Source organism: Sciurus carolinensis, chromosome 5, assembly GCF_902686445.1.
Source record: "Sciurus carolinensis chromosome 5, mSciCar1.2, whole genome shotgun sequence".
Classification (NCBI taxonomy): Eukaryota; Metazoa; Chordata; class Mammalia; order Rodentia; family Sciuridae; genus Sciurus; species Sciurus carolinensis.
This window is the reverse complement of record NC_062217.1, coordinates 145883154-145906861: the sequence shown is the minus strand read 5'-3', so window position 1 is coordinate 145906861 and position 23708 is coordinate 145883154. Positions and strand designations below refer to the sequence as shown.

Genomic DNA, 23708 nt, shown 5'->3' with positions numbered 1-23708 from the left:
TTTATAGCTACTGATGATTAAAATAATAAGTGCTTATATTTTTTTAAAAACTGTTCAACAAAAAACAGAACTATTGAGACCTTACAATTTTCAGAGTTTCATATTAATGGACTGAACTATTTAACTAAAATTCATTATCACTTCAGAGCTAAGGGGGTTGCAGGACAGGCACTGCCTTAACTGTTCCAAATTTACCTTGATCAAAGGAATACAGAAAAAAAAAAAGTGTGTCATTAGTAAAGAAAAATTATTTTTAAGAGTAACTTTTAAAATGACATTGAAACTAAGGAGATTAATGTAAGACAAGCAGATGCTAAATGTCATTCTTCACTGAAACCAACCTTTTCTATAAAAGACTGCATTGAGGAACTCTTCTGCTTGTCTCTCGAATCGAATGATTTTTGCTTGCTCTTGTTTAAGCAGAGCTTCTTGCCCAGCTCCCGAAGCTGGTTCATCCAGACGGACTAAGTGTCCCTGCAAAAATATTTGGTGAAATATTTGTACAAAAATCGTTCCCCATTCAAAATAAAAAACAGATGTATAATGTATAATTAAAAACAAATACTAACAGCAATAAGACAAATTAGTTTAATACAATTAAAATACTTTAAAACTTCAAAACAGGATAAAAATTATCTCCACAAAGCAAAATGAGTATAAATGTATAGCTTGGGTGGATTTTATTCACATTTTTCAATTGTGAATTTTTCCCCTACAATTTACAAGTAAACTAAATAAACAGTAATTATTAAAGGGAAAATTTCTTTGAGTATTCAAATAGATTGGTTCTCTTATAGCAAGTGTTCACAAATTGATTCAGCAGAATGCTTTTATAAATTTTTAAAAAATCCTTTTAAATTTCAAATCTCATTTAAGGATCACGTTTGTCTTCCTAGTATATTTTCTCCAGACACAAAACAACAATTTAAAAGGGAGTGAAATTGAACAAATTGCATTTCTGAATATATATGAAAATGCCACAGTGAAACACATCTTTCTCTATAATTAGTATATACCATTTTTTTAAAAAAGCATTCAGCAAGGAAAACTTAAAAAGAATTTATCAGATTCCATTATTCTGTTCCTAGATTACTTTTAACAAACTATGGCTCTCAAACCTTTAGTGAGTTGTTAAGTCAAAACTAACACTAGAAAAATGAACTGGAAGAGTATACTTCATGTTCTAAGTATAAACATTTCAGTATCTTTAGTTACAATATACACGAGTGTTTAAACATTCTTGTAAAATAAAATATGGATCAAAACGTTTGTCTAAATGAAAAGTTCCAAAATGCTGCACTGAATTCATCTCTGAGACTTATAGCATCTACTTCTAGACTTCAAGAACCCTGGAATAAATTGACAAATGTTTTGCACATATTTAAGTTTCGGTGCATGTAATTTACTTCAAGTCACTGTAATGTACCAACTCATGCATTTACTTTGATCATGGAAAACTGAAAAGGGCTCCGAAACAAGAAAACAGAACCTACACTGGTACAATGTAATTAAACAAGAATTAAAGCCACATTATAATCCACAAATTATTTCCTCAAAGATCTTAAAATATCTCCACTGTTATCTGCAAACACTTCCTGTGATTTCCCCATTTTCTGATTGTGCCACACAGCACAACCAAGCTACACACACACACCTTATTGACACATTTAGAATCAATTATATATTGCACACAAATAGTTTAAAAGAACTTACTTGCCTTATTCAAATTAAAACAATGATTCTTTATATTTCCATATAAAACACACTGTTAATCTGTTTAAAGAATTTTCAATGAAGTATTTTAAATCTTATAAGCCATGAAAACCTTTTTACACTGTTATTTGCCAACATTCTTCTAAATATATAAAATTTTGATAAACAAACCATAAATAATTGATACAGATTTAACAACTAAAAGATATTAAGAACAAGCATCAACTGAAGTGCCTAACAGACACTTCAACCATATTATAGTGTTATTTCATTAAGTGATTTTTAAAAATCAGACATAAACTATATCTAAACTTCACTCCTTAGCTCTACGTTCAATCAGTTCAAGTCAGACACTGAACGATGTGTATCTATATAGCACTTAAACTTTAATGTAGTAGTCAGGCTCCCTTCAGATGTAAGATAAGCCAACAGAGCAACTAGCCTAGTACTTATCAGGCAGATGAGTACGTTCTTAAACAATTATCAATTCCTATTCCCACACCCAACACTAGGCAACCAATGTAATAACTAAGCTACATTTATTGTCTCTATAGATGTTTTGGACATTTCATCTAAATGAACATACACACGCACACACCTTTTTTTAATGTGACTTTTCTTCTCCTAGAATAATGTTTTCAAGGTTCATCCACACTGCAGCATGTGTAAGTACTTAATTTCACTTACTGCAAAATTAACATTTCTTTGTATGGATATACCACTTTTTATTTACCCATTTTTTTGAGTATTTGAGGTACTTTCACTTTGGGGATAGTATATGGATAATGCTGCTATTAACTTGTATTCAAGTTTTTTTTTGTGGATGTATACTTTTTTTTAACATATATTAAAGAGTGGAACATCTGGATTAACATTTTAAATATGTTTAGCATTTTGAGGAAGCATCAAACTACTTTCCAAAGGCAGCTATGCCACTTAATATTCTCAACAAAAGTGTATGAGGGTTCCAATTTCTACAGATACCCATCAATACTTATTATTTGACTACGCCCATTTAGTAGATGAGAAGTGATATCTTGTTTGTATTCCCTCCCTCCCTTCTTTCCTTTTGTGGTGCAGGACACTGAACCCAGGGCCTCGTGAATTTAAAGCTTTAAAATACCCCACCACTGAGAACATCCCCAGCTCTAGATTTTTATTTTCTTAATGACTAATGATGTTGAATTTCTTTCTAGGTGCATACTGGCCATTTGAAATGTCTACTCAGATCCTTTGATCAGTTTTTAAATTGGACTTTTTTTTTTTTTTTTTTACTGTTGGAAGTGTAAAAATTCTTGACATATTCTGATTTAATCTTTATTAGATACGTGAACTGAAAATATTTTCTCCTGATGTGTTTCCTCACAATTTCAATGGTGGTACTGTTAGCAGCATCATGAGTTTTTAATTTTAATGAATTCTAATTTGAAAGCTATTTTTTGTCCCTCTGCTTTTGATGTCACATCTAAAAATTTGGTTAATGAGGTCATGAAGATTTATTCCTGTTTTCTTCTGAGTCTTACAGTATTAAGGCTTACTTTTATGTCTATGATCTATATTGTTAATTTTTGTGTGGAAGGAATTCAATGTCATTCTCTCACACGTGATCAGTCAGTTGTTCTAGCACCTTTTATTAAAAAGACAATTCTTTCCTCTACAGGATTGTTTTGGGATATTTATCAAAAATCAATGGCCACAAATTTTACTTCTGGATACTCAGTTCTATTCCCATTATCTATGTAGTAAGATTTAAAATTGGGAAGTATGTTTGATTTGTTCTTCTACAGATTACTTTGGCTACTTGGGGTCTCCAAATTTTCTTATGAATTTCAGAATCAGTTCATCTATATCTGAAAAAGAAATCACCTGGGATTTTGATGGAGAATGCAATTAGCAACTTGAGGAGTGATGTCAACTTAACAATATTGACTTTTCTGATCAAATGTGGGAAGTCATTTTATTTTCGACGTTTTGTAATTTACAGTGTACAAGCAATACACTTCTTAAAAATTTTTTTTTCTTAGTTGTAAATGGACACAATACATTTATTTATTTTTATGTGGTGCTAAGGATTGAACCCAGTGCCTCGTGCATGCAAGGCAAGCATTCTACCACTGAACCACAACCCCAGCTCAGTATTTTACTCTTTTTGAGGCTACTAGAGCTAGAATTTTCTTTCTTTTTTTTTTTTTTTTTGCGGTACTGGGGATTTGAACCCAGGGCCTTGTGCTTGCAAGGCAAGCACTCAACCAACTGAGCTATATCCCCAGCCCTGGAATTTTCTTAATCACATTATTTTCCACCGTTAAACTAAAACTGGTATTTTAAAATGCTGTTATATTCTGAACCTTGCCGAATATTATTTATTAACTCTAACAGTTTTATAGATTCCTTAAGGCTTCCTATATTCATCATCAAGTCATCTGTGAACAGAGATAGTTTTACTTCCTTATTTCAATTGGGATGACCTTGGTTTCTTTTTATTGCTTAATTGCCCCAATTAGAAGCTCCTGAACAATGCTGAATAGAAATGGGATTCCTTATCTTAGAAGAAAGCTGTTCTGTCTCTTTTTAAGTATGATGGTGTTTTTGTAGCTCTGGTTGAGGAAATTCCTTTCTATTCCTAGTCTGTTTGGTGTTTTTTACCAGCAAATGATATTTGGTCTGGCCACATTTGCTTCTGGAGAGCATCTATGGATATAAGCATATGTTTTCTTATCATTTATTCTATTAGCACACTGTATTACATCAATTGGAGTACTAAATCAACCTTGGGATCCTGGGATAAATTCTACTAGGTCATGGTGTATACTTTTTATATGCTACTGAATTTGATACTGATAGTTTTTTACATTGGTATTCAGAAGTGATATTGGTTGATATTTTTTGTGAGGTCTTTGTCTGGTTTTGGTGTCCATAACACTGGCCTCATGGAAGGAACAAGGAGATCTCTTCTGACAGAAGTCATCAGTGAGAACATCTGGCCATGGGATTTTCTTTGATGTAAATTTAAAAATTATTAATCCAATTTCTTGATATAGGTTGAATATCAGATGTACCGCCCACCAAAGTTCCTGTTAAACCATGCAGGAATGTTCGGAGGTGAAATTATTCAATTATGAGCTGTAAACTTATCAGTGAGTTAACCTGAATGGAATACTGGTGTTAACTGTAAGCAGTAGGGCATGGCTGGAGGACGTAAGTCACTGGTGGTAAGGGTTGGACTGTATCTGTCCATGGCTCCTTCCTCTTAAATAGATTTTTCCTTCTCTTTAAGTTGTTCTTGTCAGGCACTTTGGTTACAGTAACAAAAACTGACTAACATGCTTGTTCTAATTAGTTTAGTTTCCTAGGGCTGCTATAACATATTACCACAAACTGAGTAGCTTAAAACTGCAGGCATTTAAGCTGAAATCTCACAGCTCTGGGTTTCAGAAGTCCCTAATCAACGTTCCAGCAGATTCATTCTCTTTCTGAAGTCTTTAGAGTTCTTTCACACCTTTTTAAGCTTCTGGTAGCTATAGACAAGCCTTGGCATTCCTTGGTTTACCACAGAACAACTCTAATCTCTGCCTCCATCTTTACATGGTCTTCTCTCTGTATCTCAAAGTTTCTCTTATCCTTATAAAGACCTCAGTGATTGGATTTAAAGCTTACCCTAACCCAATGTGACTTCATTTTAACTTGTTCACATCCATCAAGACATTATTCCAAATGAGGTCAAACCCGTAAGTACTAGGGATTATCTTTTTTTTTAAACATTATATCTCTTCTGGGGATACAATCCTACTTACAACTCAGCTCTATTCAGATTTCTCACTTCTCATTGCCTGTTTTTGGTGTGTATGTCCTCCTAGGAATCTGCTTATTTCATTAATTATCTAAATTGATAGCACACAAGTTGTTCACAATACTAACCATAGAGTCCTTTAATTTCCGTAAGACTGGAGGGGATTTCCCTTTTATCATTTAATGATTAGTCAAGTTTTCTTTTTTCTTTATCAGCACTAGAGTTTATCAATTTTATTGATGTTTTCAAAGAACAAACTTTTGTTTTTTTTTAATTTTTTTCTACTATTTTTCTATGCATTTTATTTATATCTGCTCTAATCTTTATTATTTTCCTTTGCTTTTACTTTGGATTTTGTCTACTCTTCTTTTTCTAGTTTCTTTAGGTGAATGGTTTAGGATACTGATTTGAGATCCTTTTTTAATACAGGCATTTGCAGGTACAGAATACATCATGTTAGGTAAATACCTCATAAAGTTTTGGGTATGTGTTTCATTTTAATCAATCTCAAACGGTTTTCTAATTCCCTCTGTGCATTCTTCTTTAATCCACCGATTACTTAGAAGTATACTGCTTAATTCCCACTTATGTGTAAATTCCTTACATTTCCTGTTGAGTCATTTCTATTTCATTCCACTGTAGTAGGAAAACATACTTTATGATTGAAATCCTTTAAAATATAATATTTTAGGGAACTGAGGTTGTAGCTCAGTGGTAGAATGCTTGCCAGGAGGCCATGGACTTGATCCCCAGTACCACACACATACTATAGGTTGTTTTAAGGGTTAGCATATGGCCTATCTTTGATGATATTTCACATGTACGTGATATGAATGAGTATTTTGCTCTTTGGAATATGTGTTCTACAGATGTCCATCAGGTCTAGTTGATTCACGATATTCAAGTCTTTCACATCTTTGATGATCTCTCTAGATGTTCTACACATCATTGGAAGTGAGGTACTGACATGTCCAGCTACTACTGTAAACTAACTATTTACCCATTCAATTCAGTCAGATTTTGCTCCGTGCATTTTTGCAAGTCCGTTGTTGCATAATAATAATATTACATAATAATGTCTTCCAGATAGGAAGTTTCTTTTTTATCTCCAGTTCATTCAAGTCTATTTCCCCTGAGATATGTACTTTGATAGCACTTTTTTGCAGGTGCAGCCTTGATGATGCGCAGTGTCCCTATTTAATAGGGTTCTTTGACAGTCTCTTTCTCTGCTCCTCTCAGCTCTAAGCTGATCTGTCTATAATGGTGTCTCACATCCACCTTTTCACCTCCACTAATTGTTAGTTGATTTATGCCCTGGGGGCATAAATTGCTCCATAGTTTCAACAGAAGTGGAGCCTCTTCACAGGGATAAGTTGCCAACAGTGTTTGAGGCTTGCTCTGATTCCAAGAGGGTTCTCCTTGGCTCTTCTTCTGTCTCTGTTAAATTCTAACAGGTATGTCACTTCACTTGACTGCTACTAATATGGAGTTCTACCAGCTTCCTCTTAATAGTTGACCACAAAGACATTCGTTGTTTTCAACACCTTTAGACATTAGCTTTCTAAGTTCCATACTAAATAGTCCCCTGCTCAGGAGAGATGTAGAGTTCTCTGTTCTAGGGCCTTTTCCTCTCCCTTGGAAGCAGTTTTGAGTTACGGCAGAGTAACTAGAGGTTAGGACAGTGAGCCACATCTCTCATAAAGACATTATACTCTATTAGCAGGTTGCTGGATAATAGTATTAGCTCATATTCCTAGACACTTGCTCCTCCTGGCATGGAACCCCAGCCCAATGAGTAAAATGGGGCTAGAGTAATCCTGGCCCAATGCTCTTAGCCTACTGTGCCTGGAGCAGAATTCCACTCTGACTGAAAGGTTCCGTGGGGAGGAAGGGAGCCCAGTTCTCTTACCTCACCTGCTTGGAAGAGAACATCTATAACAACGCAGGAAGGTTTGGCAGATGCTCACCACCTGTCCCCTTGTTCAGAGTAGAACTTCCTTTAAGCTAAGCAAAGGGAGGTATGAGAGTCAGTCACAAGGCTCAAATGCCATCTTGCTGCTCTTACTGAAATCTGTATTTCTTTTTTGTCGTCGTTGTTTTTTGTTTTTTTTTTTGCGGTGCTGGGGGCCTTGTGCTTGCGAAAAATCTGTATTTCTTAAAGACACGTTTCTCCATTTCCTGTATGCCTTTCAGAGAATTATTTCTAGAGATTAAATGGTTATATTATACCAGTTTTCACCAGTTAATTTGTTGTTTCACTTGTTTATCTAAAACAATAACTGAAGATGAAAAACAGCAGAAAACCATATACTTTTTTCAATTGCACATGCTCATATTATAAATTTACAGCAACAATGTATAAATAAAACATCTTATCTTTCTTCACTGTACATATATAAGCCAAACTGCAAAAAAAACAAACAAAAAGTTTACATGATATACAGTACATGTAACAATTCATGTAACTCAAAAACCATTGTTCTTCTTTGCATTTATTATCTCTACTTATTAAGAAGGTGCTGTCCCAGAACTAAATAAGAAGCTAGAGATCTGAACTGAAATTTATGTTTCTTAGGAGATGCCTCCTCAAGGAGGTTAAGAATTTGTCCACCTACTGGTTGGTTCATACAGAGATGATTCTGCCAAAATTTTCTGTGAGCTTCTTATCAGCAATTTATAGAAATCAATCATATAGCTTTTGATTTTACAGTTCTTGAATAAGGAACAGTCATTATGTTTCAAAAAACCTCTCTCCATACCAAACAACCGAAGAGAAACGTGGAGGAGTGAGTAGAAGCATTTATAGCTCTGGTAATTTAGAGGGATACATATTAACCCAAAGGTTTTCTGCAAATCTCTTTCACATGTTGTACACAGTTTACCTAATGGAATTCTCATGTAAATTCTGTGACACAAAAAAAACAATACAGATATCTTTCCTAGAAAATGAATTTAAACGTTATGAAGTTTTAATCTGGATTCTCCTTAAGATCACTTTATTATTTTTTTCCTACGTTGAATAAGACGTCATATTTAGAACTAAATCTTGCCAAGGCTGTGAAATTTGACAAAGTGGCCACCAGTTTTTTTCCTCTAAGAGAACACTTACCAGCAAAACATGTTAAATGCTATAAAACTACAAACCTCAAGAAACTAGACTTGTAAATTATTGAGTCAGAAGTCTTTTCAAAATGAATTATTTCATCAATTACATAAGTGAAAGAAATACTGAACACTCCAGGTGTGCCTTTTTAATTTGTTCTTTCAATCTATTAAGTCTTTACATCTCAAAATTGAAACCAACTCTATTATAGCAAATAAGTTTTATGTTAACTACATCAGGGACACTTAACTCTTTAACCTTGTATTCCTATATACAAATAAAAGCCCCCAAATTTGCCAACAAAAATTTAAAAGCTACAATAATTCTTATTTTCATTTTTCTTAAATAAAAATATTTCATAGAAATCCTATTGGATAAATAATGCTTGCTTTCCTAACTAACCTTGGGAAAAAACTTAACCTGTAAGGAAAGTTACAAAGCAAATGAGTAAAAACAACTTGTAGTCCAACTAAATTTAGATTAAAATCATCAATAATTTGGTATTTTCATTTTAAGCCTTTAAAAATATTCAAATATATGTAATTTCAAAATATTAAAAGTCAAATTTATATAGACTATTGGGTCATTTTCATCCCTTTCTCAATATTAAATTATGAGCACTTTAAAAATCATATTCTTCAAAAACATCTTAATAAATATACTGAAATTTTAGCATAATTTGAATTTAGGTTACTTTTTTGTCATTATAAGTTGTGTTTTAATGATTTTGTTCCCAATAGTCATTATTTTCTCAGGACAGATTACCAAAAGAGAAAGCATGGAACATAAAGAAACAATTTTTTATTCCTGAAACACAGTCCCCCCAACTTCTTTCCACAGAAAAGTTATATTAATTTATATTTCCACTAGCAGTGTTAAGGGGTATCATGTTTATATTCTTGCAGATACTAGATTTTATCAGTGAAAATTCATTGTTTCAATTTGCGCTTCTGTGATTATGGGTAATGATCAATATATTTTCATGGTTTGTTGTTATACAGGTTGAGCATACCTCATCTGAATATATGAAATTCAAAATGCTACAAAATCCAGAAATTTTCAGTCCAATCACAGACTATTCACACAGATGGATGAAACAGTAACAGCTTTGTTTCCTGGTGGTTCAAGGCACATAAACTTGTCTTGAGTACAAAATTATTTAAAATATCATAATAAAGTTACAATAATTATATCTGGTATAAATGAAATATACATGAATTTTGTGTTAAGGTTTGGGTCCCACTGGCAAGATATCTCATTAGGCATAATTATGTATCACAAAATCTGAAATCTGAAACACTTCTCAAGAATTTTAAATAAGGTAAACTAGCATGTTTTTAAAATTTCCAATGGATTTACTAGATGTAATGATTAATCAGTAATTCTAGCACCATTTATTAAATAATCCTTAATTTTTCAATGTTTGATAGTACTTTAAAGAAATCATATTAATATTCTACAAACAGTATATTTTTTTCATTTTTATGGGTCTTTCTGAACACCAGCATTGTATCATACTTTAAGAATTATCATGTATTTGTAATAAATATTAGTATTTGGGAGGCAAATCCCCACTCATTATTTATAATTTTCAAATTGTCCTGGCCATTCTAGCTTTAATTCTCCATTCTCCAATACATTCAAAATCACTTAGCTCCCTCCAGCACCACCAGCTCCCAAAAGCAGATATGCTTTTGATCAGAACAGTGTCATTACACCTGGAAAGTAAGGAAGAAGTAACATCCCAAAAGTATTCAGTTTTCTCTTTCAGTAACTGCTTTACTTTTATTTATTCAAATTTGCTTTAATGAGTCTCAATTAAAATTCTGTAATTTATTCATAAGGTTCCCATGTACTTAGTATTTTACTTTTTTATGGGGCACAGGGGATTGAACCCAGAAGTGTTCTACCACTGGGCTACATTTACAGACCTTTAACCTTCATGTTTTTAATTTTAAGACACAGTTTTAAGTTGCCCATGCTGGCCTTGAACTTATGAACTTCCTTTCTAGTCCCTCAAGTTGCAAGCTCTACTGGCACCCAGCTACTATTTTACATTTTTATGAAAGAACTGATTGATATAATCCTGCATAGCTTTAAAGTGAAAGTACAGGTCATCTATCTTTAGTTGCTATGTTCTCTGGTACTTTTACTAATTTATACCAATCTCCAATATCCATTTATGGTAATTTTTTAAAGGGAATTTTAAGTATGGTGGGAAAAAAGTTAACAGAAGTTGCTAAAGCTTGTGTGGTTTGACCATCCATCATCCAAAGCAGGGGATGAGATAAAAAACTGAATAGATTGGGGAATTCTTCAATAGGAAAGACCTCAAGATCTTTAATAAAGGTTTAAAAATATGCCCTTTTATCACCTAATGCTAACCTTTACTATTTTGGGGGGAAGGAATGGCAATAAAATATCCAGAAGATATTTTCAAATATAGAGTCTTAGTCTATTTTGTGCTGCTATAACAAAAGACTTGAGACTGGGTAATTTATGAACAGGAATTTATTGTCTCAGTTCTGGAGGCTGGAAGTCCAAGATCAAGACACTAGCATCAATATCTGGTCACCGTCTTCTTGTTTGATCCTCATATTGCAGAGGGCACAAGGCTAAGCAAGTAAACAAGTCTAACACTGAGTGAAGGCTTTTTTATAAGGGTCTTAAAGTCACCAACAAGAAAGGACCCCTTATGGTCTAATCACCTCTTAAAGGCTCCACCTCCTCATATATCACATCAAGCAACACCTGAATTATGGAGGGGATACATAAACACTATGTTTATGCTTTTCTCTGCAACATTAGGTAGTACTTCCCATCCCCTTCTCTCTGAGAGGCTAAAAATGATAAAGGAGGTTCAGGTTAAGAAGAATGACAACATAAAACACTACTGAGAAAATTTAAAAAGACAAATGAAAGTGAAACAAACCACTAACAGAAATTGGAAGACTACTATTAACTGGGTAATCCTCTCCAAATTCATTGAGCTATAGTTTTTTTTTTTTTTTTTTTTCATTGAGCTATAGTTTTAATACAATCTTTTTTTTTTCCTTTTTGTGGTGCTGGGGATCGAACTCATGGCCTCATGCTTATAAGGCACGCACTCTACCAACTGAGCTATCTCCCCAGCCCTTAATACAATCTTGAAGTCCTAAAAGGCTTTCAAAGAATTGAGAAGTTTTTAAATTTATATAGAAGAATCAAGGAACTAATTAGCAAAACAAGTTTGAAAAAGTTGGAAAACTCGTGCTGCTGGAGATCTAGATATAAAGATATAATAATCAAGACATTGTGGTATTAGTTTAAGGACAGATACACAGAAATGAACAAAATCCAGAAATACACCCACACTTATATAGGCAAGTTACTTAATAAAGGCACCAAGGTAATCAATATAGGAAAAGAAATTCTTTTCACCAAATGATGCTAGAACTGAATTTTCTTATGAAATATAAAACCTCAACTCTTACTTCATACCATATAGAAAAATTAACATGTATCAAGAGAAAAAAATGTAACAGTTAAATTAATATGTGAAAACAACATATTTCCTATACTTTACATTGAATTAGGCAAAGATTTCTTGAACAAGACATGAAAAACTGCCTTTTCCCCCCCAACCTTTGGTGCTATGGATTGAATCCAGGGCCTTGCACATGCTAGGCAAGCACTATCTGTTATACTGCCACAGATCCCAAACATGAAATTAACGAATAAAATATGACAAAATGAATTTCATCAAGATTTAAATTTTTTGCTTTTCAAAAGACCCAATTAAGGGTAAGTCATTGCCTAGGAGTTTATAAAGTACATAAAAAACTGTTAGATATAAAAAACTGTTTTTAAAAATGGACAAAGGATTCTAACACTTTATTCACCTACACCATATATATGAACAACATCACCAGTCGTGAGAGAAAAATTAAAACTACAATGAGATACTACTATATACTCATTAGCAATAGTAAATGTTGTTAACAAGACTGGCAACACCAAATACTGGCAAGAGGTGGAACGCTGGCACTCCCATAAGTTGCTGCTTGAAACACAAAATGGTTCAGTCACTTTTATAAATCATATGGTAATACCAAGTTAAACAGACATGTACAATACCATCTAGCAATTCCCATTCTAGGTATGGATCACAGAGTAATGAAAATATATGTATTCCAAAAGATTTATAAATGTATTAAGTCCTAACAGTCAACAACTGGAAACAATGTGGAAATATACAGAAATGAATGGAAGTTGAGCATGATGATGCATATCTGTAAATTCCAGCTACTAAGGAGGCTGAGGTAGGAGGATCACAAATTTGAAGCCAGGCTGGGCAACTTAATGACACCCGATCTCAAAATAAAATAAAAAAGGCTGGAACTATAGCCCTGTGGTAGAGATCCTGCTTTATTAGCATTCATGAGGTTCTGGGTTCAATTCTCAGTTCCCCTACCTACCTAAAAAAAGGGTGAATAGATAAACAAATTGTGGTGCATATGTGCTAAGAAGAACTATTCAGAAACTAAAACGAACAAAATATACATAAAAACAGGTAAGAATCTCAAAAATATTATACTAGGTAAAAGAAATCAAACATAAAAGAGTACATACTAGTGGATTACATAAATTCTAGAAAAGGTGCAACTACTGTCAACATGGATCTAGGAAAGAAACTAACTATAAAGGGACACAAAGAACTATTTTTAGGATGAGGGAACTATCCTTTATCTTTCACTATTCTGGTGGCTATATAACTGTATAGGTTTACCAAAATTCATCAAAGTGTACTCTCTGAATGAATTTTACTATATATAAATATTACCTCAATTAAAAAATTAAAATAGTTTCAGGGTATTAAATGTACTAATTCCAAATGTATCACTGACTTTTAACTCTTGAACTAGTAACTTGAAATCAAAGATGATTTTTACTTCTATTTTCAGTGTCACAAGAAATGTGATATTTATTTTCAAAACCTCATGTGAATTATCTTTCCCCTTACAAGCATACTTTTAATAAAAACAACAGCAGCTATTTTTTGCTATCCACTTCTTTGCACAGTATTCTAAAAAGATACACTGTAAGTGGCCATGAACTGATGGCAGGTCACAATTTATATCAAAAGTATATAAATGAAAGAGGCTACTATGGTTTGGATGTGGTTTGATCTTGCTAAAATTGATATGAAATTGAAACCCCATTGAAATTGAAATTGTAACCCCATTGGAAGGTATTAAGAGGTGGGACCACATAAGACATAAGGTGAGTAGGTAATGAGGGTTTTACCCTTATGAGGCAATGAATCCATTCTTGGATTACTGGTGTATCTTGGAAATGGGTTTGTTTTAAAAGTCAGTTTGGCTCTGTCTCTTGGATATACCCTTCTAGCTAGGAGAAGATGCCCTGTGCCACCTCAGGACTCTGCAGTCTCTACCAGTAACAAGTACTTCACCAGATGTGGTCCCTAACCTTCCAGCCTCAGAACTATGAGCCAAATAAACTTTTATTTTTTTCTTATGAATTACCTAGTCTGTGGTATTTATTTACAGCAACAGAAAACAGACTTAAGACAGAGGCTGACAGTTGTCTACTGGCTGGTCTTTGTGAATCAAGTTTAAACAGATTGGAAAAATATTTCCTTGGCAAAGGACTCGGATCTCCTTAGAAAAATGAACCCCAGTGTACCAGGGAAAGCAAGATAAACTCAGTACATCTTGAACCACAAAGTAAGAAAGTGCTTATTAAAAGATGGGGATGTGTCAAAATAAAATATGGAAGTGGCTTGAATGGGCTCTCACTGACCAAATCTGGACTATGAGCTGATGACTCACTGGACAGAATAAGAATCCTGCCTCCAGGGGTAGGGTGTAATTCAGGGGAGGTATACTAGACTAGCTTTGGCAAGTTCTTGGGTTCTATCCCAGCCACCACTCCCATACCTGACAAAGAAATCCTGACTCCAAACTGAGAGGAAAGGGGAAAGCTTGTCTTCACAATATGCAGCCAACTAAAAAATGCAGGAGAAATAATGAAAAAATTGTCATTTTCTAATCATTAGAAAATATCTGATTTAAACAAAAAACTACCATCAGTACTAAAACTCAAATGGATGAAACTATGATGAGGACAAGATATTGACATGGTCTCAAAGCATTTTCCCACAAATTATTTAATACAAGGAAGAAAATAGTAATATTTCAGTGGAGAAACCCAGCAGACATCTAGCTCACCAAATTATCACAGTTAAAAGCATCCCTTAAAATTACACTGTGTGCTTCATAATGTGAGGTACTAAGGACACAACATCACTTATTTAGTATTCCTGTCAACAACACTGCCTAAATTCAATCTTGAAGAAATGCTGAAAGAGGGGGCTGGGGATATAGCTCAGTTGGTAGAGTGCTTGCCTCACAAGCACAAGGCCCTGGGTTCCAATCCCCAGCACCGCCAAAAAAAAAAAAAAAAAAAAAAAAAAGAAATGTTGAAAGAATCTAAATTGAGATACATTCCACAAAACAAAAGGTCTATACTCTTTAAAATATCGCTGTCATTAAAAATGAATAAATAAAAGCTGAGGAACCATTCTGGATTAATGGAGACAAAGTAGTAAAACTCAAACTCAAAGAGTGATCCTAAATTAGATTTTGAACTAAGGAGGAGAAATATATAAGATCATTGAGACAGGTGGTAAAATCTGAGTAAGATTCATAGGTGAGATAATATATCATATTTGAGGTCAACATTCCTGATTTTGGCAATTGTGTTGGGTGGTTAAGTAAATGGATTTCCTTGCTATTAGGGAACAGGGAAATACACATCAAAACATTTAGGAATAAAGTGGTATCATGGGGAGCATGATGTCTGCAACTTAGTCTCAAGTGGTTCAAGAAAATATGTATGTTGTTCTGTAGTGACTATAAAAGAGAAAGATCAAGAAGTGAATAATAAAGCAAATATTGCAAAGGGTTAAATGGTAAAGTGACATGAAGGATATACAGAAATTTTTGTACTATTCTTACAACTTTTCTCTAAGTGTGGAATTATTTCAAAATAAAGTTAAAAAAAAAGGAGGGTAGACAGCTGAGAGTTGTGGCACATGCCTGTAATCCCAGCTATTTGGGAGGCTGAGGCAGGAGGATTACAAGTTTGAAGCCAACCTGGGCAGAGACCCTGACATAAAATAAAATTTAAAAAATGGCTGGGGGTGTAGCTCAGTGGTGAAGTGCTTGCCTAGCATATATGCAAGGCCCTAGATTCAATATCTAGTAGTACCAAGGGGAAAAAGGAGGATGGACTATTCTCTGGTGTCAGATCTGTTTCTCCTCCGCTCTTCTCCATAATCTCAGTTGTCCTTCCATTAAATTCTGTTTGTGTAACAGGTTGTTGATCTCCAACTAGAGCATGAAGAATATAAGAAAGAAATAAAAATTAACAACTTTAATTCTTCTCTCAGTATCTCAGTGATCTGGTGAAGATATTAAAATCAGAGTAAGAGGACTGGGGTAACAGTTCAGTGGTAGAGTGCTGGGCTAGCAAGCACAAAACCCTGACTTCAATCCCCAACACAGGAGGTAAGGGGGGACAAACAAGAAATTCTCTGTTAGGGGTCACAGAGTAAGTATTTTAGACCCTGCAGGGCGCACTGAAGTCTCTACTGCATACATGTTCACAATCTCTCTCTCCAAACAAGTGTTTAACTTGAGGATATTACAAAACCAAGCTATGGGTTGATTTAGTGATGGGCCATAGTTTGATAAAACCCAGTAATATAGCTCCACTAGACCCTGAAATAGCAAAGACACTGAACAAACAAAGCAATAAAATTACATCTGAATTGAAGTTGATCCTCAGGATAATAAACAGTTAATATTTAAACAATTAAGACAAACTTTTTAAAGCTTCTTTTGCAATATTAATATCTGTCACTCCATGTGTTTAGGGCAGTAAAGTTGGAGTTACTTATTTTCTGAGAATATGCAAAGAAAGGAAATGGAAGACTGGATGACAAGTTTCATTTGGGAAGGGTAATGAAAGAGTAAGGAAGTCCCTGATTCCCCCAAGTTTTCCTGAATAGGACCTGCTCTCCAAGAATTACTTCCACCAATGACCATGTTCAAGAGCTACTGACTCCTCCCACAAGTATTCCCATTATCTCCACAAGCATAACAGGCCTGCACTTGACCAATATGACCTTCCCGGTGGCAGCAGTGAGCACCTCTGCCATCTTCTGCCAGCAAAACCCAAAGTACAGGCAAAGATCACAGTGTCAAGTGCAAACCTGGGTGCCCATAGCAAAGATGTGACAAAACATGCATAAATCCTGAGATCTGGTGCAACAACTGACCAAGTCTGGGAAAGACTGTCCTCTCTCCTCTCTCCTTTCCGTCTCCTTCCTTCCTTTCTCTCTCTCTTTTCTTTCTTTATGTCTATTTAAGCTTTGCTCCGCATCCTCAGCAAGCAGTTCAGAACCTACTCCAAGCACACTCTCTCGTGTTTCAGCACAAGACCCAATAAAACCTCACTTGGATGGTGTTGCTTGCCTCTTTATGATTTCTATTTTAAATCCAGCAAAAGAACCAGTGCAATGGTAACATCACAAAGAGCTATACTTAGCCTATTTGTGATTTCTATCCCAAATTGAGCAAAGAACCTCATGCTAATTTGAGGCATCACGATAGCCTAGATTTCTGTAAGTATAATAAAACTGAAAGGATAACATTTTAAAACCACTTCTGTGTCTAGATTCTCCAAACTTCGATAAAATAGCTTTGAATTTATTCCATAGGGCATAAAAAGTAGAAGAATTAAAAGCATGCAAGTTTTGTAATAACAATGTTAGAAAAGCCTTCCTGAGTCATAAGCCTACAGCCACTGTCATGATGGCTACCTGTGGCTTATTGACATTTCAAGCAATGAGCTAAAAAGAGCTGAAAAGATGCAACTCATTGATTTAAATGCCATTTTCTTACATCTTATTTAAATGCCAACAAGTCTTAGAGAAAACAGTTCCACCATTTTAAATGCCCATTCACTTTAAGGTCAATTATCTAACAAGGTATTCTACTTCCCTTAAATTACTGCTCTTTATATAAACAGAGTATCAATTGTGTTTAATGCAATTTTTACTATATACCAACATCACCTTCCATTTTGCCAACCAGACTATCAAGTTAACGAAAAGGAAAATAAGTAAGTTTGAAGGCTAAAACACACCAAGAGTTACAAGGTTTTCAAAATGTATAACCAATCTACCAAGTATGACTTTTATCAGTATATGTAATTGTTACTGCTATTGTTAGAAATTAAACCTAACAAGTAAGCAACAAATATTGTTAATCACCAACCTCTAAAAATCAGCATTTGCTGTTTATAGTTTTCTTCCATTATATATGTGCAAGTTATTAAAAACATTGAAAGACAAAACACAGGCCCCTCCCACAGGGTTTCTTACGTTTCTACTTGCTGGAAATTCAAAGTAAATACTATCCCTTAATTTTCATCCACAGGCTCAACTCTTACCAGAAGACTTTCTGAACTACTTCTATCTATTCTCCATAATGACTGTGGCTGCCTAGATGCCCAAGTTCATTAAATATTCAAGGACATCAAACTACATATTTTAGGCAACAGCATTAAAGAGTGTGGCTAAGGGAATAATTTTGTCTCTTTCTAAACTCCTGTAGTATTCACTCATCCAACACATCCATAGTTTTATAACTTGATTTATCTATTATTTCCTCCACTAGACTATAAACTGCTTAAAAAATAACATCTTTGGTGCCAAAAATATGCAATGGAGAAAAGATAGCCTCTTCAACAAATGGTGCTGGGAAAACTGGAAATCCATATGCAACAGAATGAAACTAAACCCCTATCTCTCACCCTGCACAAAAATCAACTCACAATGGATCACGGACCTTGAAATCAGACCAGAGACCCTGCATCTTATAGAAGAAAAAGGAGGTCCAAATCTTCAACTTGTTGGCTTAGAATCAGACTTCCTTAACAGGACTCCCATAGCACAAGAAATAAAAGCAAGAATCAATAACTGGGACAGATTCAAACTAAATAGCTTTCTCTCAGCAAAGGAAACTATCAGCAATGTGAAGAGAGAACCTACAGAGTGGGAGAATATCTTTGCCACTCATACTTCAGATAGAGCACTAATTTCCAGAATATATAAAGAACTCAAAAAACTCTACACCAAGAATACGAATAACCCAATCAACAAATGGGCTAAGGATATGAACAGACACTTCACAGAAGATCTACAAGCAATCAACAAACATATGAAACAATGTTCACCATCTTTAGTAATAAGAGAAATGCAAATCAAAACTACACTAAGATTCCATCTCACCCCAATTAGAATGGCGATTATCAAGAATACAAGCAACAACAGGTGTTGGCGAGGATGTGGGGGAAAAGGTACACTCACACATTGCTAGTGGGGTTGCAAATTAGTGCAGCCACTCTGGAAAGCAGTGTGGAGATTCCTTAGAAAACTTAGAATGGACCCACCATTTGACCCAGCTATCCCACTCTTCAGCCTATACCCAAAGGACTTAAAATCAGCATACTACAGAGATACAGCCACATCAATGTTCACAGCTGCTCAATTCACAATAGCCAGACTATGGAACCAACCTAGATGTCCTTCAATTGATGAATGGATAAAGAAACTGTGGTATATATAGATACAGTGGAATATTATTCAGCTATGAATAATAATAAAATTATGGCATTTGCAGGTAAATGGATGAAATTGGAGAACATCATGCTAAGTGAGATAAGCCAATCTCAAAAATCTAAAGGACGAATGATCTCACTGATAAGCGGATGATGACACATAATGGAGGGTGGGAGGGGTGCAAGAATGGAGGAAGGAGGGACTGTATAGTGGGAAAAGAGAGGGGGGAGGAAAAAATAACAGAATGATTCAAATATCATTACCCTATGTAAATGTATGATTACACAAATGGTATGCTGTTACTCCATGTACAAACAGAAACAACATGTATCCCATCTGTTTACAATAAAAATAAATTTAAAAAACTATAATTAAGAATACATTAAAAGTGAAAAATGACAGATAAAAGGAGCAATAAAGCATCATCAGAAAATGAAGCCTCCAGAAGTTCAAGTATAAAGTAAAATACAGGCAGAATTCTGCATTTTATGCACGTACTTTCTGTAATAATGAAATATTATTTTTCCTTCAATTATAATTGCTTCTTATTTCTCTTTATCTTCACAATTTGTTTCCTGATGTAAGTGTTTGGCTTTTCTTTCATGATCCAGAATTTCTTTGGGGAACAGATTTTTTTCTACAAATACAGCTTTCAAAGTTTCAGAAAGTAAAGGAAGCGCTGGAATTTGGGGTTGCTCATCCTCTGGCTCTTCCCTAAAGAATTTCTCAGGGTCTAGGAGAAAAGCAGCTTTCTTCACTTACGGCAGCTCTTTCAGGTCTCTGATTCTTAATGACCTAAATGCACTTTTGTAACAGCAGGTAGTTCATTTTTGTATAATTTCACCATAATAAAGTTTAGGTGGTTTTTTTTTCTTATAACTATCTCTTTCTTCAAATTTCATGTCTCTATTTATAGCTTCTGACAGTTTGACACTGTATGTTGAGTCATCTTTGTTTTTATTGTTAAGTAGAGAATATTTTGTTGGTTCTAAACATGATTCCTCTTTAGAAAATAAAGGTTTTGCTCTCATAAAAAAAAAAAATAACATCTTTGGTTAACACTTCTTTGTACTGCTCACTTTTGTATTTTCTATACTACCTGGGGCTTTTGATAAAATACAAATATATAGTTAATAATTTTTAACTATAGGGCTAGGGAGATAGCTCAGTCAGTAGAGTGCTTGCCTTGTAAGCACAAGGCCCTGGGTTCAGTCCCCAGCACCACAAAAAAAAAAAAAAAAAAATTTATTCAAAAGAAATTGTAAAAGACTTAATATTTAGATGTTTTTACCCAAATCAATCTACAAATTTAATGTCATCCCTAACAAAATTTCAAGAACTTTTTTTTTTTTTCAGAATTAAAAAAATGGATCCTAAAGTTCAATGGGATTTCAAGGGACCCCCAAATACCAAATACTTTCTGAGAATAAAGGTGAAGGTTTCAGTCATCCTAATTTCAAAACTTATTACAAACTTACAGTAACACCCTTCCCAAAAGACAGTATTGGCATAAACAAAACAACACAGACCAATAGTCCAGAAATAAACCCTCACATACATGTTGTTATAATGTGGATATGAGGCATCTCCCAAAAGTTCATGTGTGAGACAATGAATTTTCAGAGGTGAAATGACAAATTGATTAGTGGGTTAATCCACTAATATGGATTAACTGGGTGGTAACTATAAGCAGGTAGGGTGTGGATGGAGGGGATAGGTCATTTGGGGGATGCCTTTGGGAATATTTTGTCTCTGCTGAGCAGAGATCTATCTTGTCCTGTCTTGCACCATTTTCTTCCTTTGCACCCTTCTGCCACGATGTTCAGGCCCAAATCAATGGAGTAGGCTGTCTATGAACTGAGATCTCTGAAACTAAGTGCCAAATAAACTTTCCTCCTCTAAAATTGCTCTTGTCAGGTCTTTTGGTCACAGTAATGAAAGAGCTGAATAAAATAAGATTTTTTTCAAAAAAGGTGACAAGACCATTAGATTGGGGAAAAGACACACTTTTCAACTAATGGTGCTGGGAAAAGTGAATACTGTACTCTTCAACAGAATTACATCCTTAACCCCTAAATGATAAGAGTTTTACTTTTGCGACACTAAAACAATTCTGGAAATCTGTTGTTGTCATACAACAATGCAGTACATTTAACAATGTAAGTAAAAAGGCACACACCATCTATGCTGAAAACACAAATGATTTAGGAAAGAACAGAAACTACTAAAAGAATAGGGAATGAAGGAAGAGAAGCAGAATACTGTAAGCTAATAGAGGGGAGAGAACAAAGAGAAAAAGCACAATGTACAAACAGCAGTGCATAAGGAAAACAAAAAGAAGAGAGACCTACACTCACAGGCAGCAAGGAATGAAAGACTGACTCCTGATAAGACATTCAAATGAAACAGAGGAACAATATAATAATTTTATGGGCTGGAGTTGTGGCTCAGTGATAGAGCGCTTGCCTGGCATATGTGAGACACTGAGTTCAATCCTCAGTCCCACATAAAAATAAATAAAAGTATCGTGTCCATTTACCATTAAAATATTTTTAAAAAATATAATAACTTTCTAATCAAAATTTTGGGTATGAATTAGGGTATTCTAAATGTATTCATGGTACTGATTAATTATAAGAATCTCTTCAAGTAAGACATCAAAAAAAGAATTTTTAGAGAACTGGAGAATTTTGAAGTTGAAAGGTACCTTCACATCTACCCAATTGTCTATATTTTTACACTGACATAATGCAACACTGTTAAAAACAAGATTTTGTTTATTATCTAACTTTAGTAATTTTCTCCTGCTTAAAATGCATTGCTAAATCAGGCACTCTTGGTACTTCTCTTGAAACTACCTTTTTTGTTTCTGGTATAAGATGAAGATTCTAAGCAACAAATCCTTTCAAGATTTACTACAGTCTACTTCCTCCTGATTATGTTTTTAAACAAAATTCATTCTCTAAGAGTTTTTCATTATTCTTTGCTCTCACTGTGAACAAGTCAGGGTTCTTATACTAAGGCAGTATTGCCTTGTTTATTTAATTCCTGCCAACTCAAAGAACCACAGTTACATTGACTGTATTCTATACAACAGGAATCTCCTATCACTGTTCAGTAACTAATTTTGTGTTGGTTTACTTAAAATTTTGTCTCCTTCAACAGTTTCTTTTTTCTTTTTTTTTTGGGGGGGGGGGTTTACTGGGGATTGAACCCAGGGTCCTGTGCTTGCAAGGCAAGCACTCTACCAACTGAGCTATCTCCCCAGCCCAACAGTTCCTTCTTAATGGCTTTAATTTCTTCCTCTCCTCTGGCTTCTTCCAAGAGTATAAATATTATTTAAGTTCCCCTCTGTCTCCCAAAATTTTGACCTAAATCCTTTGCCTATTCTTTCTATGGTCCTGTTTTCATCATCATTTCTTTCTCTAACAACTTTTCAAACTATTAGTATATATCCTATTGTAAACTGCCACAACTCCTACTTGATGTCAGACTCATTGTCTGGCTCCCACAATCAGTATTCTTATTCTTATTTTTTGGTACCAGGGATTGAACTCAGGGACACTCAACCACTGAGTCACATCCTCAGCCCTGTTTTGTAGAGATAGGGTCTCACTGAGTTGCTTAGTGCCTTGATTTTGCTGAGGCAGGCTTTGAACTTGCAATCCTCCTGCCTCAGCCTGCTGAGCCACTGAGATTACAGGAGTCTGCTGCCACGCCTGGCCACAGTCAATATTTTTAAGATGTTTTCAAAGTATTTCTTAGGGTATTTGCTCAACTCATGTAGGGTTCATTCTATGAAATGGCACAGGAGTTCATATTGGTACAGCAAATATGATAATGTAACCCCGTAGTCATTACACAGCATGGAGCCTGAAAGATATCTGATGTGAAACAGGTAACTCATTTATTTTCTTTCCAATTTGATTCTTCTAACTTCCTAAAATGAAGTTCCTCTGTGGGTCTAGGTATTCTGTACTTTATCCCTCAAAAATTTCACTTATTTAGAGAGTCTCATTAGCACATGTATTTGAAATTCTGCAAATAAGTATTCACCCTAGACCATGTATATGAACTCAATTTACACAACTCTGTCTACTGGACACTTCCAATTATGTTCACATTCACCATAAACTGCTTCCAGGTAACCTCATTATCCTCTCCATAAAACTGGCCACCTTACCTTTCCCCTTTCTCACAAGCCATCCGGGCTTCGAAACCTAAAGTCAGTATCAATTATTATTTTCCAATCTCTTATTTATACATAACCACGCAATCATTAAGTATAGGCAATATTTTATTCCAGATTCTCTACACACATCTCTTCCTGTGCATCATCACTGTCATGATTGTAGTTCAGACTCATTTTCAGGATTATTACGAGAGTTTGTTCATTCTAAAAATAATGAACA

General features: G+C 34.6%; 1 protein-coding gene across 14 annotated transcripts in view; it reads right to left on the bottom strand.

Annotated features, from left to right (window-relative positions):
• Lcor (ligand dependent nuclear receptor corepressor) overlaps positions 1–23708 on the bottom strand; it is a 127191-nt gene that overhangs the window by 37708 nt on the left and 65775 nt on the right. For 9 of the 14 annotated variants that reach the window (XM_047553915.1, XM_047553921.1, XM_047553923.1 and 6 more), the window contains one exon: positions 342–474. The exons of the other annotated variants lie outside the window; for them this stretch is intronic. In XM_047553915.1, the coding sequence (XP_047409871.1) occupies positions 342–474 (133 nt within the window). The remainder of the gene's footprint in view (positions 1–341; positions 475–23708) is intronic. 14 annotated transcript variants of the gene reach the window in all.